Below are 18,087 nucleotides of genomic sequence, written 5' to 3'. Positions count from 1 at the left end.
AGTATCATATAAAATATACATTTAAAGCGGAAGTCAACCCAAACATATTTTTATCAACAATATGTTCCCAGCAGGCTCACTAGTTGAAACATGGCATTCTGACTAATTTTGCGTTTGTGGAATATAAATTATGCTGCAAAATGCACCCGTTTTAGCCCTCTTTTTAGCCCGTTTTTGTCACTTCCGTTGACTGAAAGTGACATCACAACTGCTCACAACGACCAATCTCGGCTGACCTGTTTTCTGAATCTGAGCCGTGATTGGATGTCATTTTCAGTCAACGAAAGACAAAATGGCCGCCCCCCAGAGATGGCTAAAACGAGTGGATTAACACTTATTCCACAAATGCAATATTTATTAGAATGAGTTGTTTCAACTAGTGGGCGCGCATAGAACATATTCTTGAAAAAAATGTGTTTGGGTTGATTTCCTAAGTCATATTGCCAGAAAAAAATATTTTTGACTTAAAAATCTCCTCAGGATGCTGACCACTTCCGTTAAAATCGTCTGTGACCAGATGGCTGCCCCCTGAGATGGCTAAAAACAGGTGCATTTTGCTGCTTAACTCATATTCCACAAACGCAATATTTATATTTCAACTGGTGGGTTTGCATAGAACATATTCTTGAAAAAAAAACGATTGCGTTGACTTCACCTTTAATTCACGCATCATCTGGTGTATATTTTGTTCTCACCTTCCTCTTTGCTGAACAAACCTTGTTGATCATGGTCCTTCTTTTAGAATACGTTTAGCAGAAAAAAAAAAAAGCCACAACAGCCAAAGAAAAAGCAAACATGAATGAGTTTAACCTTGTGAATTATGGGAAAATAACTCCACTGTTTCTGCAATGCTGTGATTAACACTTATTCCACAAAGGCAAAATGTTTCAACTAGTGGGCCTGCTGGGAACATATTCTAGAAAAAAAAAATGTTTGGGTTGACTTCCGCTTTAAGCATTTCAATCAAAATCTGCAAAGGCCAAATTATCGGATTGTCCTGAAGGATTATCCTGTGGTATAATGTGTATTAAAATGTGATGTTTCCATCTGCGATCTGCTCGGAAAAGTGTTGAGCGGACAATAGCAAACGTTAACCTGTTCAATATCCCCCGCCAGCCACAGACTAAAACAGAACAATAGCAAATTATGAAGCGACCTGAAGCTGGCCACATGCTGCTGCTCACAAGTCACTTTCGGAACAAAGCCTTCGTACCACGCCAGAATCCTGGTTTGGGGGCTGAGACTCACAGTTGTCAAGTGGAGATTTTGTTGTGTCTGTGAATGTGCTGTGTCGGTCGCCTTAAGTAAACCACCCAGCATAAGAGCAGTAAGAAGAAACGTGCAGATTTTTTCCTTCATTTGTGGAGTTGCTCACATTTTAAAATTCACGGAAAGATGTTAAAGATGTCTGGTCTCCTTGTCTCATCTTGGACAATTCTTTGTGTCCAATTTTGCATAAACAGTTTGAGAAAGGCCCTTTCCTTGTATGGTCCATCTTACCGTGCCCCAGCACACAGAGCAAAGTGTAAACCAAGGTTGTTATCGTTAACGAAAACTAACGAAATGACGAAAACTAAAATTGAAGAAACATTTTTAGTAAACAAGTAAAATAAAAATGCTTTTTAAAAAAATTGAAAACTAACTGAAACTACACCTTACATTTATAAAACTATAACTATAGCGAACTATTGTCAGTTAATATTATTTTTAAGCATTCAGGGTTCCGTTGAAATGTAATTATTTTGGGATTGCTGCACGTCTGTACAGGAGAAGGAGGATCAAACAGTCGCTTGAGAATTGTACGGTAGTTTACTTTATTGCACAATACTTAGTGACCTTTTTTCTTATAATCTTGCAGTCGACCAAATACTCCATATATTTAGAAAGAAAAAACTCAAACTAATACTAAATATAACAAATATTCAACAAAAATGAAGCATTTTCCCCAAAATCAAATACTAAAAAAAACGGCTTTAAAAAAACGACCAAAAAGACGCATGTGCACACACACAGACCCACTCGCCATCCCAGTGTGTGGCAGCATCGTGTAATCAGAGATGAGAGCGTTTCATCAGGACGAGACGTCCTGTTGTTCTAAAAACGCATCAGGAGCAATCAAAGCTGCTGCTATTTCCCTAATTGAGAAAGTGAATATTAATTGATCATGATGGCGTTAAGAGCGAGCATGATGACCTTCCCGCTGCGAGTCTGATGTTTGCGAGCAAGCGTCCCAGCGGGCGGCCGCAGCCAGAAGCAGAGCTGGAGAACGTTCACCTCCACTGGATGCATAATCACGCCACAAAGTGCGAGGACAGCCATTCGCGTCATTCCAAGAATAGAGGCTTTTTCGACATTCCCCCGAACTTCCCACTCTTCCTCTACATTTTGCTCTCGGTATTAGTGCAACGTGAATTACCATGCAGGAGACAGAAACAGCATATTTTCTGGGAAAATACTGATGGTGTTGATGTTTAAATTATGAGAAAAGTAGGACTTCAACTAACGGAATAGTCGCACAGAATCGATTTTTTTTTGCAGTTTAATCACAAAATGGGAAAGTAGAGACTATAATGACTTGAATATACTGGGAAACAGCCGGGTTTACTTTAATATTAACTCATTCACTGCCAGCTTATGTTAAAAATTGCACTGGCCGGTGCCAGCCATTTTTGACCATTTTGACTCATTTTTGACGGCCTACAGAAAATTGACTTCTGTAGCTATATAAACATGGAACCTCCAAAAAAGAAAGCGTTGATCCTCTTCTTTCATCTGGAAAAAAACAGAAAATTGACTTCTGTAGCTATATAAACATGGAACCTCCAAAAAAGAAAGCGTTGATCCTCTTCTTTCATCTGGAAAAAAACAGAAAATTGACTTCTGTAGCTATATAAACATGGAACCTCCAAAAAAGAAAGCGTTGATCCTCTTCTTTCATCTGGAAAAAAACAGAAAATTGACTTCTGTAGCTATATAAACATGGAACCTCCAAAAAAGAAAGCGTTGATCCTCTTCTTTCATCTGGAAAAAAACAGAAAATTGACTTCTGTAGCTATATAAACATGGAACCTCCAAAAAAGAAAGCGTTGATCCTCTTCTTTCATCTGGAAAAAAAGTATGTTTCTACCCTTTAGCATTCTTTAGTAAACAGCAGTTGAAAATACTCGTTTCCAAGAAAGTTTCTGAGAAAAAGGTTTTGGTCGCATTTCAAGCAGAACTTTCCCTTTGATGCTGTTTTTTTTTTTTTTTTTTTTTTGCATTTGAGGTATCGCAAATGTCTAAACAATGCGTCATTACATCATAAAGAACATAAAAAAATGGCGCTTTGATTGCAAAAATAACAGTTGATTGCAAGATAAACACTGCACTGTGCACGTTGATGCCTCTAAAAGGGGCGGTCACTTCCAACATTGACATTGACACTCGATCACGTTTTTGGGGAATTCAATTCAATTCTCCACACGTACGGCGGTCGCCGCGATCGCGTGCACGTTACATCATCCCTTTCCTTTCAAACAAGGATGACTATGGGGAACTATAACACCTTTCTTGGATTGAAAAAGCTCTGTTATCGAGCGAGAGTGCCACCTCGTCACATGGCGTCGCAGTAGAGCATACACACACACACACACACTAAAGCGCTGCATATAGAGAGAGGGCCGTCCTCATGGGAGGACCTGACCATTGTGAAAATCTGGCCACTTTTGCCATCTAGTGGTGATTTATCATACTAAAATCATCCCCAAAGCCTTCAAACTTATTCTGAAGCTGCGCCAAGTCCTCTATTACAAAAAAAACAAAACCAAAAAAAAAACGTATTAATACGGATTGGCATTGAATGAGTTAACATTTACATTCCTTATGTGACTGTAACTTGCCTGTGTTTTTTTATTTTTTATTTCTGAGTTTATGGAATTTAAACATTCTGAGTTTTTACTGAAAGTAATGACTGAAAAGGGTGAAACATTTTTTCTTTAAAAGCATGAAGTAAACTGTACTGCATTGAAAAGGAACGGGTTCTCTGACCGAGCATTTCCATTTCCTTTGGACCACAAACGCAACACTGGGGTAATTAGACAGTAATCCATTTTGTCAGTTTAACGGATTATTTTCATAAAAATTAACTATATTACTGTTGTTACCCACCGCGTGTGTGTGTGCGTGTGTGTCTTGCTTACCTCAAGCCAAGACATTGATGTGTGTTAGTTGTTGCAGCAGAGCAGCACCTGAGACAAAGACAAAAGAAAAACAACATTGAGAAATCATTTACAAGTTTTGATAAATTCGTATTTTACTTTCTAACCAATTTATTTTTCCTTTATCCTTTCAAGTTATATTAAAAAAATAATTCTCAAAGATTCAAGATATTTTACTTTCCTCTAAATGTAAGGATACAAAAGATCAAATGACTTGTTTTTGTAAAACCAACACAAGTTCCCATATAATATGACAAAAAAAAAAAAATCTGAGTTGTCAGGTAGGCCGAGTAAGTCCCAAGACTTGTGAAAATAAATAAAACAATTATAAAACAATAATAAAAGATGTGAGAGAGATAAGGGTAATGCTTATTTGTGTCTTCAATGCATGCAGACATGCAAGGCATCAAAGGTGTGAATGTAGGAGAATGAAAATGCAAGAGGCTTACACTTTACATGATATTTACAACGTCATTTTGTACTTGACAAAAAGAATAGATAGTGTACAAGAAAAAAGTGCTCGACGTGCAGGGATGAATCGGCATGAGGCTCTAATGATAGATTTGAGCAGTTGAGTTTTAGTGCTTGAATACATAGACTATTATGGCTAGATAAAGAAATTTGACTTGACTTGATGCACATCGAAAATAGGGCCCTCAATCAATGTTCCCTAGGGATGTAACGATTAATCGAACATCGATTCTAAATCAATTCGCTCCGATTAATCGATTACTCGATTCAATTCATCCGAAAAAATCGAGTTGATTAAATTCATCTAGAAAATGATGTCTTAAAACGTTTTTTCATTCCAGATGCAGTGCACATTTTGAATATGTAGATCAAATTATGCTTTTGCGCCAAACATCATTGCGTATTGCGTTTGTGGATGGCTGCAGAACCACACTATTTTAAAAATCGAATCGAGAATCAGGAACTGAAAGTCGAAAATCAAATCGAATCGGGCCTTGAGTGAATCATTATATCCCTAATGTTCACTCTAATTTTCCATTCCAATATTAAAACACAAAATTTAAATACAGTTCATGTAAAGATTTTTTTTGTTTGCCCACATTTGCTGTGCGCTGAAAGGGTTACAGCAATGCGCAATTGCTCATGTGCGCAGCTTCAAGGGAAGCTTTGTTTTTTGAGAAAACTTTGACTGGTAGTGGCAATAATAGTGGCAATAAACACTTTGAGGCAAGCACCTCGCATCTTTTTTGACTGATTCTTCACTCTGCTTTCCTGTTAATTATTCTTGCTCACAACATGTTATGGTCTGGGCGGCACGGTGGTCGACCGGTTAGCACGTCCGCCTCACAGTTCAGAGGTCGTGGGTCCGATCCCGGCCCCGGCCTCCCTGTGTGGAGTTTGCATGTTCTCCCCGTGCCTGCGTGGGTTTTCTCCGGGTACTCCGGTTTCCTCCCACATTCCAAAAACATGCGTGACTCCCTAAATTGCCCCTAGGTGTGATTGTGAGTGTGGATATTTGTCTTTGTGTCCCCCGCCCGAAGACAGCTGGGATAGGCTCCAGCACGCCCGCAACCCTTGTGAGGAGAAGCGGTATCGATAATGGATGGATGGATGTTATGGTCTGTGTTTTGAGTTTGGTTTTTGGTTTTGTTAGTTTCATGTTTTGTTTCTGTGTCTGTTTCGTCATGATTATTGTATCCACCTGTGAGCTAACCAATCAGCTCCCTCCTGCCCTCTGTGTCTTGTCCAGGTGTTCCTCATTGTATCGTCAACTTCTCTGTATTTAGTTTTCTTTCTTTCAGTCCTTGTTGGTTTATCTTGTCTTGTCAAAGTCAAGTCCCGTCCAGTCCTAGTTATAATGTTTGTTTAGTTTGTTTTTGGTCCTTGTTGTTTTTTTTGGACTTCAACATTTTTGTTGGTTTGGTATTATCCCAGCATCTTGTTTTAAATCAAATACTTTATATTGCACACCATTTTGCCTCCTGCGTTTGGGTCCTCCTCCACAAAAACCTGACACAAGAGCTCGTATCTTGAAAAAAAACTTGTAAATTGAGTCACTGTAAATTGAGGTAGGACTGTATTTCGATAACAACAGGCTCGCACTGATGTCAGACAGTAGTGAGTGAAAAATAGTAGTAGCTAAACCCAGTCCTGGACAAGAGTCTGTTACGATTAGCCAACAAGGAAGATGTCTTTGTATGCAATTCTTCAGTCAACCATCTTTAAGTGAAAACAAGAAGACTTATGACAGTATCGTCACAATGACGCAAAGCAGATAACACTGGTTCAAACATAAGCTGATAAGAGTCTGAGCAACGTTCAAGAGTTTAGTCATCAAGCTATAAATTTGCGAAGGGGCAAACGTGACTTTCGCACAAGACAAATCATAAAAACAGTAGTTTTCCAGATTAAGAGGAAGGACGTTTTAGCCACAAATGACAGAAAGATTCAATGATATGGTACAAGGTAGGACTATATGATTCAGAAAGAAAAATCTAATTACGATTTTCTTTATTCCTCAATATTGTGATTTAATATCCGATTATTTTTTCAAGGTCCTCTTCTCATGCGTTTTTTCACAAACACAAGCAATGAATGAATCTGTATTACAATAAAGATAATCATATTTATTATGCATAAATGTTTTGCTCTTATAAGTTAGGTTGATGGCTGCAGAACCACACTCGTGGACGGAGACAAACATGGTCGCAATTTTTAAAAAATCGAATCGAATCGAAAATCGGGAACTGAAAATCGTAAAAATCGAATCGAATCTAGGCTTGAGTGAATCGTTACATCCCTACTGATTAATATTGCATTTGTGGGATTAAACTGCTTTTACCCATCTCAAGCGGCAGCCATTGCAGGCCCACTGAGAAATACACCCGTTTTTAGCTAGCTCAGGAGGCGGCCATTTTGTCACTTCTGTCAACTGACGATGACATCCAAGTTGCTCAGGGCTCAGATAATGACCAATCATGGCTCAGCTTCAGAAAAAAGGTGAGCCGTGATTGGTCGTTATCTTAGCCCTGAGCAACTTAGATGTCATCTTCAGTCGACAGAATTGACAAAATGGCCGCCCCCGGAGATGGCTTTAAGTGGGTGCATTTTGCTGCATAACTTATATTCCACAAACGTAATATTAATCAGAATGCCGTATTTTAACTTAGTGGGCCTGCATAGAATATATTCTGGAGAAAAATATGTTAGGGTTGACTTCCCATTTAAAAAAGTATTTTTCAATATCGGCCGATATGAACTACTTACATTGTGATATATTTTTCATCTGCATCACCCAGCTCTATGTTCCAACTTCATATTGTCATACTTACTTTAATATAACAATATGTCATAGTAATATGTTTCAATTCCTCCGTAGGAAAACAAAATAAGATGCTAATATACTTCCTGAGCAGGCTATGAAAACTACAAAAATCCCTTTTACAAATGTTTGAGCTGCTACTAAGCAACTCTTTATATGCAAACCAAACAATCTTAAACTTCTATTCTGCGTGTTAGCTTGTCAAACTTCAAAAGAGAAAGCAGTGCAAATACAATATCTGTGACAAGTGACATTTTCCTGCCGGGATGTCATAAGACTGATGCCATTTTAAGCTAGTAATTACACAGGGAAAAAAGACGCATGAAAAAGGATACTGACATTTACGACTGTCACCTGTCACGGTGACCAACAAGTCTACAATTCTATTAATAATTGGTAATAAAAAAAAAAAGGCTCGTGTATTTTGTTCAGCTTACTAATCAGGTCCAGAAAAAAAAGTAGGTTTGGCTTGCCTGTAAATGTTAACAAATCAAAAGTAGTCAAGAGTATTGCAGCAGCAGCATGCCACCTATTGGGCACACATAGAAAACAATTGTTGCACAAGTCCTGACAAAAATTATGGAATGTTCATTCGGTTGGTTAAATTTGTAGAAAAAATGTCGATCATAGACGTGACACAAAACTAAAAGTCATTTCAAATGGCAATTTTCTGGCTTTAAGAAACACTCAAATAAATCAAGAAAAAAAAGGGGCAGTCGGTAACAGTTATTTGTTTAGAATAAGCAGAGGGGAAAATATTAAATAGCTCAATTCTGAAGAAAAAAATGATAGAATCATGAAATGTTTTCAGTTTTGGATCTATGGCTACAATCATTATCATCACCCCAAGCGTCCGTTCAATTGATGGGATCAGAAAAGTTCCCAAAATGCCAACGTAAATTTGTTCATGTAGAAGATGTGATGACGGCCATTTCCCGAGTGGAAATTTGCCTGTTTTCTTCAGGCAGTCGTCTTCATAAATCTCATTGGAACAAAAGTTGCAGCATCATCACCTTGCCCAATGCAGATTCGCCATTCATCACTGAATGTGACTTTCATCCAGTCATCAACAATCCACGATTGCTTTTCCTTAGCCCATTGTAACCTTGTTTTTTTTTCTGTTTACTGTAGTTGTTAATGATGGCTTTCGTTGATCTTTTCCGTACGCAAATCACATTTCCTCGAGGCGGTTTCTTACAGTTTGGTCACAGACGTTGACTTCAGCTTCCTCCCGTTGGTTCCTCGTTTGTTTTGCTGTGTGTTTTCTGTTTTCAAGACATATTGCTTTAGTTTTCTGTCTTAACGCTTTGATGTGTTTCTTGGTTCACCAGTTTGCTGGCCTATAACATCTTTCCCACGTTGTTTGTCCAGATTTTGGACAGCTGACTGTGAGCAAGCAACATCTTTTGCAACATTGCGTGATGATTTACCTTCTTTAGGAAGTTGGATAATCCTCTCCTTTGTTTCATTTGACATCTCTCGTGTTGGAGCCATGATACATGTCAGTACACTTGGAGCAACAGCTCTCCAAATGTGATCCCTCATGTTTGATTGCAGACCAACGAGCAGATCTATGCTAGTTTTAGGGATGGATATTTACAGTGTGACTCCATTTTTTTTTTCTCTCAGAATTGAGTAATTCCATGATTTTTTTTTTTTCACTCTGCTTGGTCTAAAAATGTAGCTGTTACTGACTACCAGATTTGTTTTTCTTGATATCTGTTAAGTGTTACTGAAAGCCGGAAAATTGCCATTTGAAATGACTTTAGGTTTGTGTTATATGTCTGTGATCGGCTTTTGTTCCACAAATGTAAAGAACTGAATGAACATCCTCTGAGACTGGTGAGTCCATATTTTTGCCATGGGTTGTAGAAGTGTGTGGCGATAAGGCCCTACTTAGGTCTTGTGAAGCCTTCAGGGTCTGTCACAGCTTCACTTGCATGCTTATCTGAAAAGTGCTCAAGCATTTTCTTCAAAACATTACCACAACATAACAGCTCGTTGTAACCGTCTTATTCAATGAAAACTCTAATTTTAGTACAAGCTCTAAAATAGACAGTCCCTTTTATAACGGGGGATATGTTACATAGTTTACCCATTCCACACACTTCAAACACACTTGATCTTATTATAACACATTAAACTTATTAAAAGGCATTTTTAAAAACATTGTAAATATATTTGAATACAAAAAAAATTCAAACATAGATGTATAGAAAAGACTGTCTTTAAGGTAGCATCTGTGTGATGGATACACACATAGGCCTTTAAGAGGCGGAGCTTGTGTCGGCAAACCCGTGCGTGAGCGTCAGGGGGTGAGCTGTGGCCGACAGCAGCTCCCGCATAAGCGAGTTCGTGGTGTTTCGCTGTTCTCCCGGCATTCAACAAACAGCTGAAATGTGCACTGCAACAGTAGCTCTCCTTTCCCATATGCCAGGGCATTACAGTAAGTAAATACAGTCTTCCCTCGTTTAGCGCGCGGGTTACGTTCCACACCACCCTCACGAAAATCCTCAAAGTAGCAACCATATATTAATCGTATTATTCATATATTTTAAAGCTTAATACATAATACCGATACAATACGCATGTGATGTTTCACAGTTGTACGTTTTACAGTACTTTATCTGTGACTGCGACTGAATGTGTGTGACTTTAAAAAAGGCAGGTCCTGGAGTCAGCCAATGAGAGTGTTGCGTTGCTAAGAGGCTATATTGTTAGCCACTGTGCATCGAGTGACTCAATGACGGTTGTGGCAAACGACAGGTCGTATGTGAATATGTACTCGTGTTTATTTTGTTACTTTTGTTCAACAAAGCGATTGAAAGAGCACTGATGGCTGTGTCTTTCCTTGACCACTGGTGGAAGGACTAAACATTGTTAGCTAGCAGTGGTAGGTATATTCAATTAGGTAACCATGATTATGTTAGCATACAAACACAGTTGTCTAGCTTAAGCCACTTGTGCTTTGCAATTGGCACATTGCACATTCCCTTCTTTTATTAAGTGTGAAACGATCCCAAACTTTGGAAATTCTATCTTCTATGCACATTCCAAACAATTTGACTTTCATAGTCTGAGCGGAGTATGAGCTGAATTTCTTCTTAAGCGATTATATACATACTAAAATACATAAATTATATATATATATATATATATATATATATATATATATATATATATATATATAAACTTGTAATTCTCCACAAAAGCGCCTTAAATTTTAACATGCAAAAAAAAGATTTTCATATTCAATTTGAGATTAACTTTGTTGACTTAATGTTCTTCAAGATAAAGAATGACATTGACTAGCAGCGAAAAGGCATTTTGTGTTTTAGTGTGTTATGTTTATCACTTACATAACTTTTATAAAAATGTCAAAACACCAGTTCGTATTTTGCTGTACTTTCTTTACTGAACAGGTGCCACAATACAATTTTTAATATCACTCCGCGAAGGCAACACACTGGGTGGTATCGTATAATAACAAAAAGTAGTCCCCCTGGATAGTATGATTACCTAGCGCAAATACATAATAGTGTATACCCGAACACAGTCAAACAAGAGTGCGAAGTGTGCATTTTTGAGAAAATTCCACAAACCCGGACGCAGATTTGCAGAATACAATGTACAATCCAAAGCGGACGGCAAAATAAAAAATGGCACACGTGGTGCACATATTGAACATTTGGGAAGCTTTGTGAAAATACCCTAGTAAAGTGTTGTCGTTGTCATTATATTGTCGTTACTTTTTACAAGCCTACTTTTCCCACCTGTGGCACAGTAGCCGCCACACACACATTCACACGCGCGCGCCACGCGCACACACAAACACGTGACGTGCACCTTCACCCTACTCCATTGTCTTTCATCAGTTATTATCAAATTATTGTGAGTGTTCATGTGAGTGTGAATTTGCATTTATTTTAATTGTCACTTGTATGACAGTTGATAAAGTTAAAAAATTTCTTTTTCCTGGGCAGTTAAGAAAGACTAAATGATGGCAACAGTTTGGTCATGAGTTCCTAAGTGAAATGTTTTGCCCGCAACTTGTGTTGGACTTTGGAGCGTTTATTGTAATGATGAACATTCGAGACGATCATTCCCTCTTCCCCTGAGATACAGGAAAGAAATAATCCACGTCAAGCCTGTGTGTGTCTGTCTGTCTGTCTGTCTGGGGGGTTAACAGAAGAAGAAAGGAAGCAGATAAAAGGTGGAAGGAAGGAGATTAAAAAAAAAAAAAAGTCGAGGAGGGAACGGATAAATAGTTGGGAGGAAATTCATTCCACATTGCACGCCAGGCAACACAATTAAAAACAATGCTGACATTAGACATTGATTTAATGAACTAATCAAACAACTAGCATGCAACAAGTTAAGAATAATGCAGTAGAAATTTGAAGTCAACTCAATGTGAGCGTCTGTATGCTGCAAAGTAACATGCCATGGACATACCAATAGAACTGTTTCAATGCAATATAGGTTCCTTGAGCAACGTTTAAGTTTGTCTTTTAAGTTTGAACGACTCACCGCTAAGACTCTCGTGTCGACGCAGTCTTTTGTCCCGCACGCCCAAACTCCTCTCCGCTCTCTCCTTCAAGACAGTCAACCGGACGACACGGTCGCTCTTATCGCCTCTTCCATTTTTATTGCTGCGCCTCGGTGGGACAGTTCGACTTCAAACTCCTCAAACTGATCAAACTGTTCAAACTGTGCGACGCGCGGCGCCGTCACAGTGACGTCCCCGAGAGATCACATGGCAAGACGTAAACAAGTTTAGCACACCGAGCACGAGGAGGGCTCATCTATGTGCTATAAAAATATTCAACTGACTTTTCGCAATTTGTAAATTTGATTAGTGATTAGTGAATAGTAACGTCACCAGGACATCTCAAACTCTTGTCGCTATAACTCTTATTAATGATGTTCCTTTTTTCTGCGGCCACATTTTGCAATACATGCGTTAATTCCCTTATTAGGGCAATTATGACTTTGAAATGTCAATAACATCAGTATTTTTTCTGTTCACTGATTGTTTGGTCACAGCAAGCCAAGTTCGACTAGAGAAGCAGGGGAGGAGCTACGTGGTGGCCAGGGGTGACCATGGTCACCCCTTAGCACTCTCTCTGGCACTCTTTCTGCCATTTTCACATTGATGTAGTATTCTTAGAGCCCTTGATACTCTGCCACATGTTATTTATATTAACTAGATATTTAAAGAGTAAATATGCAATTGATCTGAATGCACATTTTAAAAGAATCGGTCTTAAGTAAAGAACATTCAATTCTTACAATGTCATTCAAAATCATTACTTTCACACCACCACAACTAAACAGCATGGCAGAGAAGTTATTGTATATCATACCATCCACTGTCATGCTTTCATGAAATAAAATGCACACATTTACCAATCTTGCCCACACACTCATAATACAAGCAGGGACAAACATAGTAAAAAGCAGGGGCAGAGCCAGAACGGGGCCTGAATATTTCTCTCACATCGCACAATCCTCCTGTCCCGACACATCGTATATTCAAATAAAATGACGAACCAAATAATATGAAGTTCAGATCTTCCTTAGACAACCACAATGATACCATTCTTAATATTCGATTTAAAAAACACCAATAATTTCATAATTTATTAAAAATGTAAAAGTATATATTTTTTCATGAATCTCACTGGGTGGGCAGTCTCTCAATCTGGGTGGGCCCGGAGCACACCCAGGCCCACCAATGGCTCCGCCCCTGGTAAAAAGCAAAGCATTGTGAAGAATTAAGAAATGTTGTGACATTGTGCTTTAAGATACGATTTGAATGAATGAGCCAAAATGGCGAGGGAAACAAGGCACACACAGATAAACAAACAAACATTCACACCTAGGGTAGACTTACAGTGTTCAATAAACCAACGATGCATGTTTTGGAATGTGGGAGGAAACCCAGGCAGGCACGGGTAGAACATGCAAACTGCACACAGGAGGGCCGGTGGCGGATTCGAACCCACAACCTCTGCACTGCGAGGCGGCCATGCTAACCGGTTCGCTCACCGTGCCGCCCTACAAGAAACACGAAATGTTATTTTTGCATGTAACAAAAAAATTTGAACTCTGAAAAAATATGCTTGGAAATAAAATAGTCAATGTATATTTGAGTCTTGATTTAATATAAAATATTTATTTTTCAAATTCACACAGACCCACAGCTGATGGATGAAAGAGACACATGCAGGTTGCGGGCCCCAGCTCTTGTAAATTACCTTTGCTTCTTGCATAGATTTGTTCCTGCTTGATTATGAGGGTAATGGGCATTGTTCTGAATATGTGTGAATTTTATTTCATGAAAACGTGACTGTGGTAAAGAATGACACATGAACGCATTCACTGCCACCCCTCACAGAAGTGTTCTTTCATCCTTCTTACATTTTTTTTTGCCATGTTATAAGATATACTGTATATTGCTTTGAAACTGCTCCAAGTGTAGCATAGTTGTGTGCCATTATAGTACATTTTTGTACAGTATTTATGGTACAATTTTGACATGATAATGGTGGCGGATGAAGCGGGTAAAGCCCCACTCAAAGCCCAGGAACCAAATGCACAGCCCGTTTTGTATTATCTCTGGGTGTGGGCCTGGTGATTGGCGGTTGTGATGTCAGCAAAGTTGAAAGAGCAAAGAAACAAAGGAACAATTCAGATGAGAGAGCAAAGGGAGAGTTAAGCTTGAGGGCTGGCTCAAGTCAGACAGGCTGTGTGTGTGAGTGCCTATACGAGGACATTACAATATTACAATTTGCGTATGTTTTGTGTTAATGTAAAGGAAACATCCCTATCAGTTCTTACAATAAAATACAAATATAAAGTAAGTTATCAATTAAAAACATTACAAGGTGCCAGGAAATTAAATCTTTCATCCAGTCTTTTTCTGTCATGCTTGTCCTCATTTGTGCCACAAGGGAGTTGGACCGTATCCCAGCTGACTTAAGAGAAGAGGCAGGATAATAAAATAGTTTGCGTTGACTTACACAATCACATTCACACAATTTAAAAATTAAACTAACACTGCATGTTTTTGAAAAGTGAGAAAAAAAGATGGATTACCTGGGGAAAAACACACAACCTCATGGAGAACATGCACTGCAGGTGTTAATTCAACACCAGGGTGTTAATTTTAACACCAGCAAAGAGTATATGCATCCACACTACCTGGTCTTAAAGTAACATTTACTGAAGTGTTCAATGTTCAACACTAAAAAATTTGTTACAACAACAAAATGTAGCTTTGACAGACAGTGCAGTAATAATGACACTGTTGAGTGTTTAGTTTAACACTAATAAGTGTTCATGCCAACACTATACAGTGTGGGGAAAAATACACCATGCCTGGAGGTCAACCCAAACATATTTTTTTCAAGAATATGTTCCCAGCAGGCCCACTCGTTGAAACACGGCATTCTGATTAATTTTGCGTTTGTGGAATATAACTTAAGCAGCAAAATACACTTGTTTTTAGCCATCTCTGGGGACGGCCATTTTGTCTTCTGTCGACTGAAAATGACATCACAACTGCTCACAACGACCAATCACGGCGGACCTATTTTCTGAATCTGATCCGTGATTGGTCGTTACCTGAGCAGTTGTGATGTCATTTTCAGTCGACAAAGGACAAAATGGACGCCCCCAGAGATGGCTAAAAACAGGTGGATTAACACTTATTCCACAAACGCAATATTTATCAGAATGCCCTGTTTCAACTAGTGGGCTTGCATAGAACATATTCTTGAAAAGAAAATGTTTGCGTTGACTTCCTCTTTCAATAAAACCCATTACAAAATCCCAATTTAAAGGCACTTTTGTCAAATCAATTTCAGACAGGTCATATAAAACAGCAGTAGGGAACAATGAATGTTCTTTCATCATTTTCATGTCAATAATAAATGGCAATAATAAAATCAGGTCAGACGTACCAATAACAGTGAACAAATCCTCCTCAATTATAAATGCATTCAGGTAATCATCAAAACCCATAAGACTTGCGGTCAAAAGAAATGCCTTATCGTGATGATGTTAACAATTCTCCTAAAAGTAGGGATTCATTTATATACATGTATATGCATTCAATCCTGGTGTTGAGTTCCAGAGACATTATATATTTGACAAGACCCTTTCACCTGGTCTGGATAATGTGACATTAGTCTGTGCGTGTGAGCGTTACCTTCAGAACTAGCTGCTTGGCCAAACGTTTCATCATGCACAAGCTCCGTTCAGTCATTGTGTGGTCTTGCAGAGTCTTTGGGCCACCTTCAAAATCACATGGCAGCAAAACAGGCAGAAGAATATGGACACAAAACAATTAAAATTACATATTCAAGTCCATTTCCCGTACGCCTGCATGGCCAAGAGTTGTTGTTTTGGGGGGTTTTTTCAACTCAATATTGACAATATTGGTAAATTGGTGAGGCCCTGCCTTGTGTGACAATTCCACAGACAGATAATGAGGACATGAACATTTCTCACAAACACTTCAAAGCAATCCAATTCCTTCAAGGCCACTTGGCTTTTTTCATATCATCTTATTTAACTTTCATCTTATTTACTGTTGCTTACCCAGCAGCTGACAAACGAGTCAGCTGCGCTACCCACTTGGCTTTGTAGCCCATGTGACCTGGTGACATCACATGAAATACAACAACTATTAGCCAATTTGTTTTAAGCAATATGAAATAGAAAACTCAAGCGGAAAACAATTTATGAGGCAATTGTTTTTCTTCTAATACCCCCATGTGAAAGTTTTGCCTACCTTAAGGAAGCTTGATTCCATCTTGGAAAATGATACTGAAGGAAAATGTCTCGACTCTCATCAGTCTATTTCAATCATTACGTAAGGGCGTGTTTTCAATTTCAAATAGACACCAATCGGAGTCAAATACAGGCAACACCCTATTTTATCAATGTATCAGTGTTACATCTCAAGGCCTAGGTAGACCAATCTGACGTTGGCCAACTGTGACCGATGCTTACCCCGTCGCGTCGGGCTGACTGTCGGTACGTCGCACTGGAAAACTGCACCGTAACGACAAACAGCGACGCTGACCATTAAAGTACCTTTTGTGCATGCGTGAGATGTAATACCCCTCCATACCATCGGCGGCGGTAGTCACTATTCTTCATGGTTAGAAAAAGCCAACCGGAAAGCTATTGGCCAGGGGCGGATTTTAAAAACATAAACAATGCATTCTGATATATTTTTCTCTCACGATGAACTCCCACGTGACGTAAACCCTCACGTTCTGACACAGTATCGTGAAATATTTACATTGTCAACTGTCACTCTTGTACTTGTAAGAAGATTAAGGCAGCAAAGGTGTGCTCAGTGCTCACTGTTTATCCACATTTGTCATTTCCCATTCGTGCTCCGAGTGCTGATTCGCTAGCAAACAGCCAATCAGAGGGACTAAATGTAACGACTTACGACGCCGATTCAACATGCTGAAACGCCCACCAGACACTTCCTGACAGGGTCCGATGTTACGACGGTGTTTGCTACATCAATTAGATGGCGCAATCCAAGGCCCCCATGCTTACCAATGTCTGACGTCGGATTGGTGTATCTAGTTCTTTAGACTACACTAACTATTATCAGAGATAGGCATTCCATCCCAGGGACGGAACTGTCGGACGGAAATCAACCCAAACCTATTTTTTTAAAGAATATGTTCCCAGCAGGCCCACTAATTGAGACACGGCATTCGGATTGCATTTGTGGAATATGAATTAAGCAGCAAAATCCATCCGTTTTTAGCCATCTCAGGGGTTGGCCATTTTGTCATTTCTGTCGACTGAAAATGACATCACAACTACTCAGGACTCAGGTAACGACCAATCACGGCTCAGCTTCAGAAAACAGCTAATCTGTGATTGGTTATCTGAGCCCTGAGTAGTTGTGATGCCATTTTCAGTCGACAGAAGTGACAAAATGGCCGCCCCCAGAAATGGCTAAAAACGAGTGGATCAACTCATATTCCACAAACGCAATATTCATCAGAATGCCTTGTTTCAACTAGTGGGCTAGAACATGTTCTTGAAAAACACATGTTTGGGTTGCCTCCCCCTTTAAATAATGTTTCCGAATTATGAAACCTCTGCCGTTCACATCTCTCCCACGGCGTCATGCACGGACACTATTTGGGGGCGAGGGGCGTGGTGAGACGGACTGATGAAATGTAAGGACGCAAGCACTTTAAAAGGACGAGGACGGACGGGATCAAAGGACATTTATTTTTACAAATAAGGACGCAGGGACGATGATGGAAGGGTGCTCAGGTCACGGATGGAGGACGGACCGGCAAAATAGGATAAAGTGCCCATCTCTGGCTATCATATTACTGAATGGTGTTAATGTTTTTCACACTGTGCCCGAACATTTAACACTAGCCAATTTGAAGTGTGCAAGCACAACGGAATGAGGCAGACATGCTCACCACCAGGGGCGGAGCTATGGGTGGGCCTGGGTGTGCACAGGCCCACCCAGATTGAAAGACTGCTCAACCAGTAGGATTCATGAAAAAATATATACTTTTAAATTGTTAGTAAATTATT

At 39.3% G+C, this 18,087-nt stretch overlaps 1 protein-coding gene across 7 annotated transcripts in view; it reads right to left on the bottom strand.

Annotated features, from left to right (window-relative positions):
- Nucleotides 1-16,567, bottom strand: part of LOC147138183 (3',5'-cyclic-AMP phosphodiesterase 4C-like) — a 102,265-nt gene extending 85,698 nt beyond the window's left edge. Inside the window, exons 1-4 of one of the 7 annotated variants that reach the window (XM_086046472.1) lie at nt 16,510-16,524; nt 15,704-15,789; nt 13,385-13,548; nt 4,179-4,226 (exon numbers count right to left, since the gene is read on the bottom strand). In XM_086046472.1, the coding sequence (XP_085902598.1) occupies nt 4,179-4,193 (15 nt within the window). In that variant the 5' untranslated portion in view covers nt 4,194-4,226; nt 13,385-13,548; nt 15,704-15,789; nt 16,510-16,524. The other 6 variants (XM_086046471.1, XM_086046474.1, XM_086046470.1 and 3 more) reach the window with 6 other exon arrangements.
- Nucleotides 16,568-18,087: the final 1,520 nt, after the last annotated feature.

Source organism: Filicampus tigris, chromosome 12 (genome assembly GCF_054856515.1).
Source record: "Filicampus tigris isolate MCC_2025a chromosome 12, RoL_Ftig_1.0, whole genome shotgun sequence".
NCBI lineage: Eukaryota > Metazoa > Chordata > Actinopteri > Syngnathiformes > Syngnathidae > Filicampus > Filicampus tigris.
The sequence above is the reverse complement of the archived record's forward strand: the minus strand, read 5'-3'. Positions and strand labels throughout refer to the sequence as shown.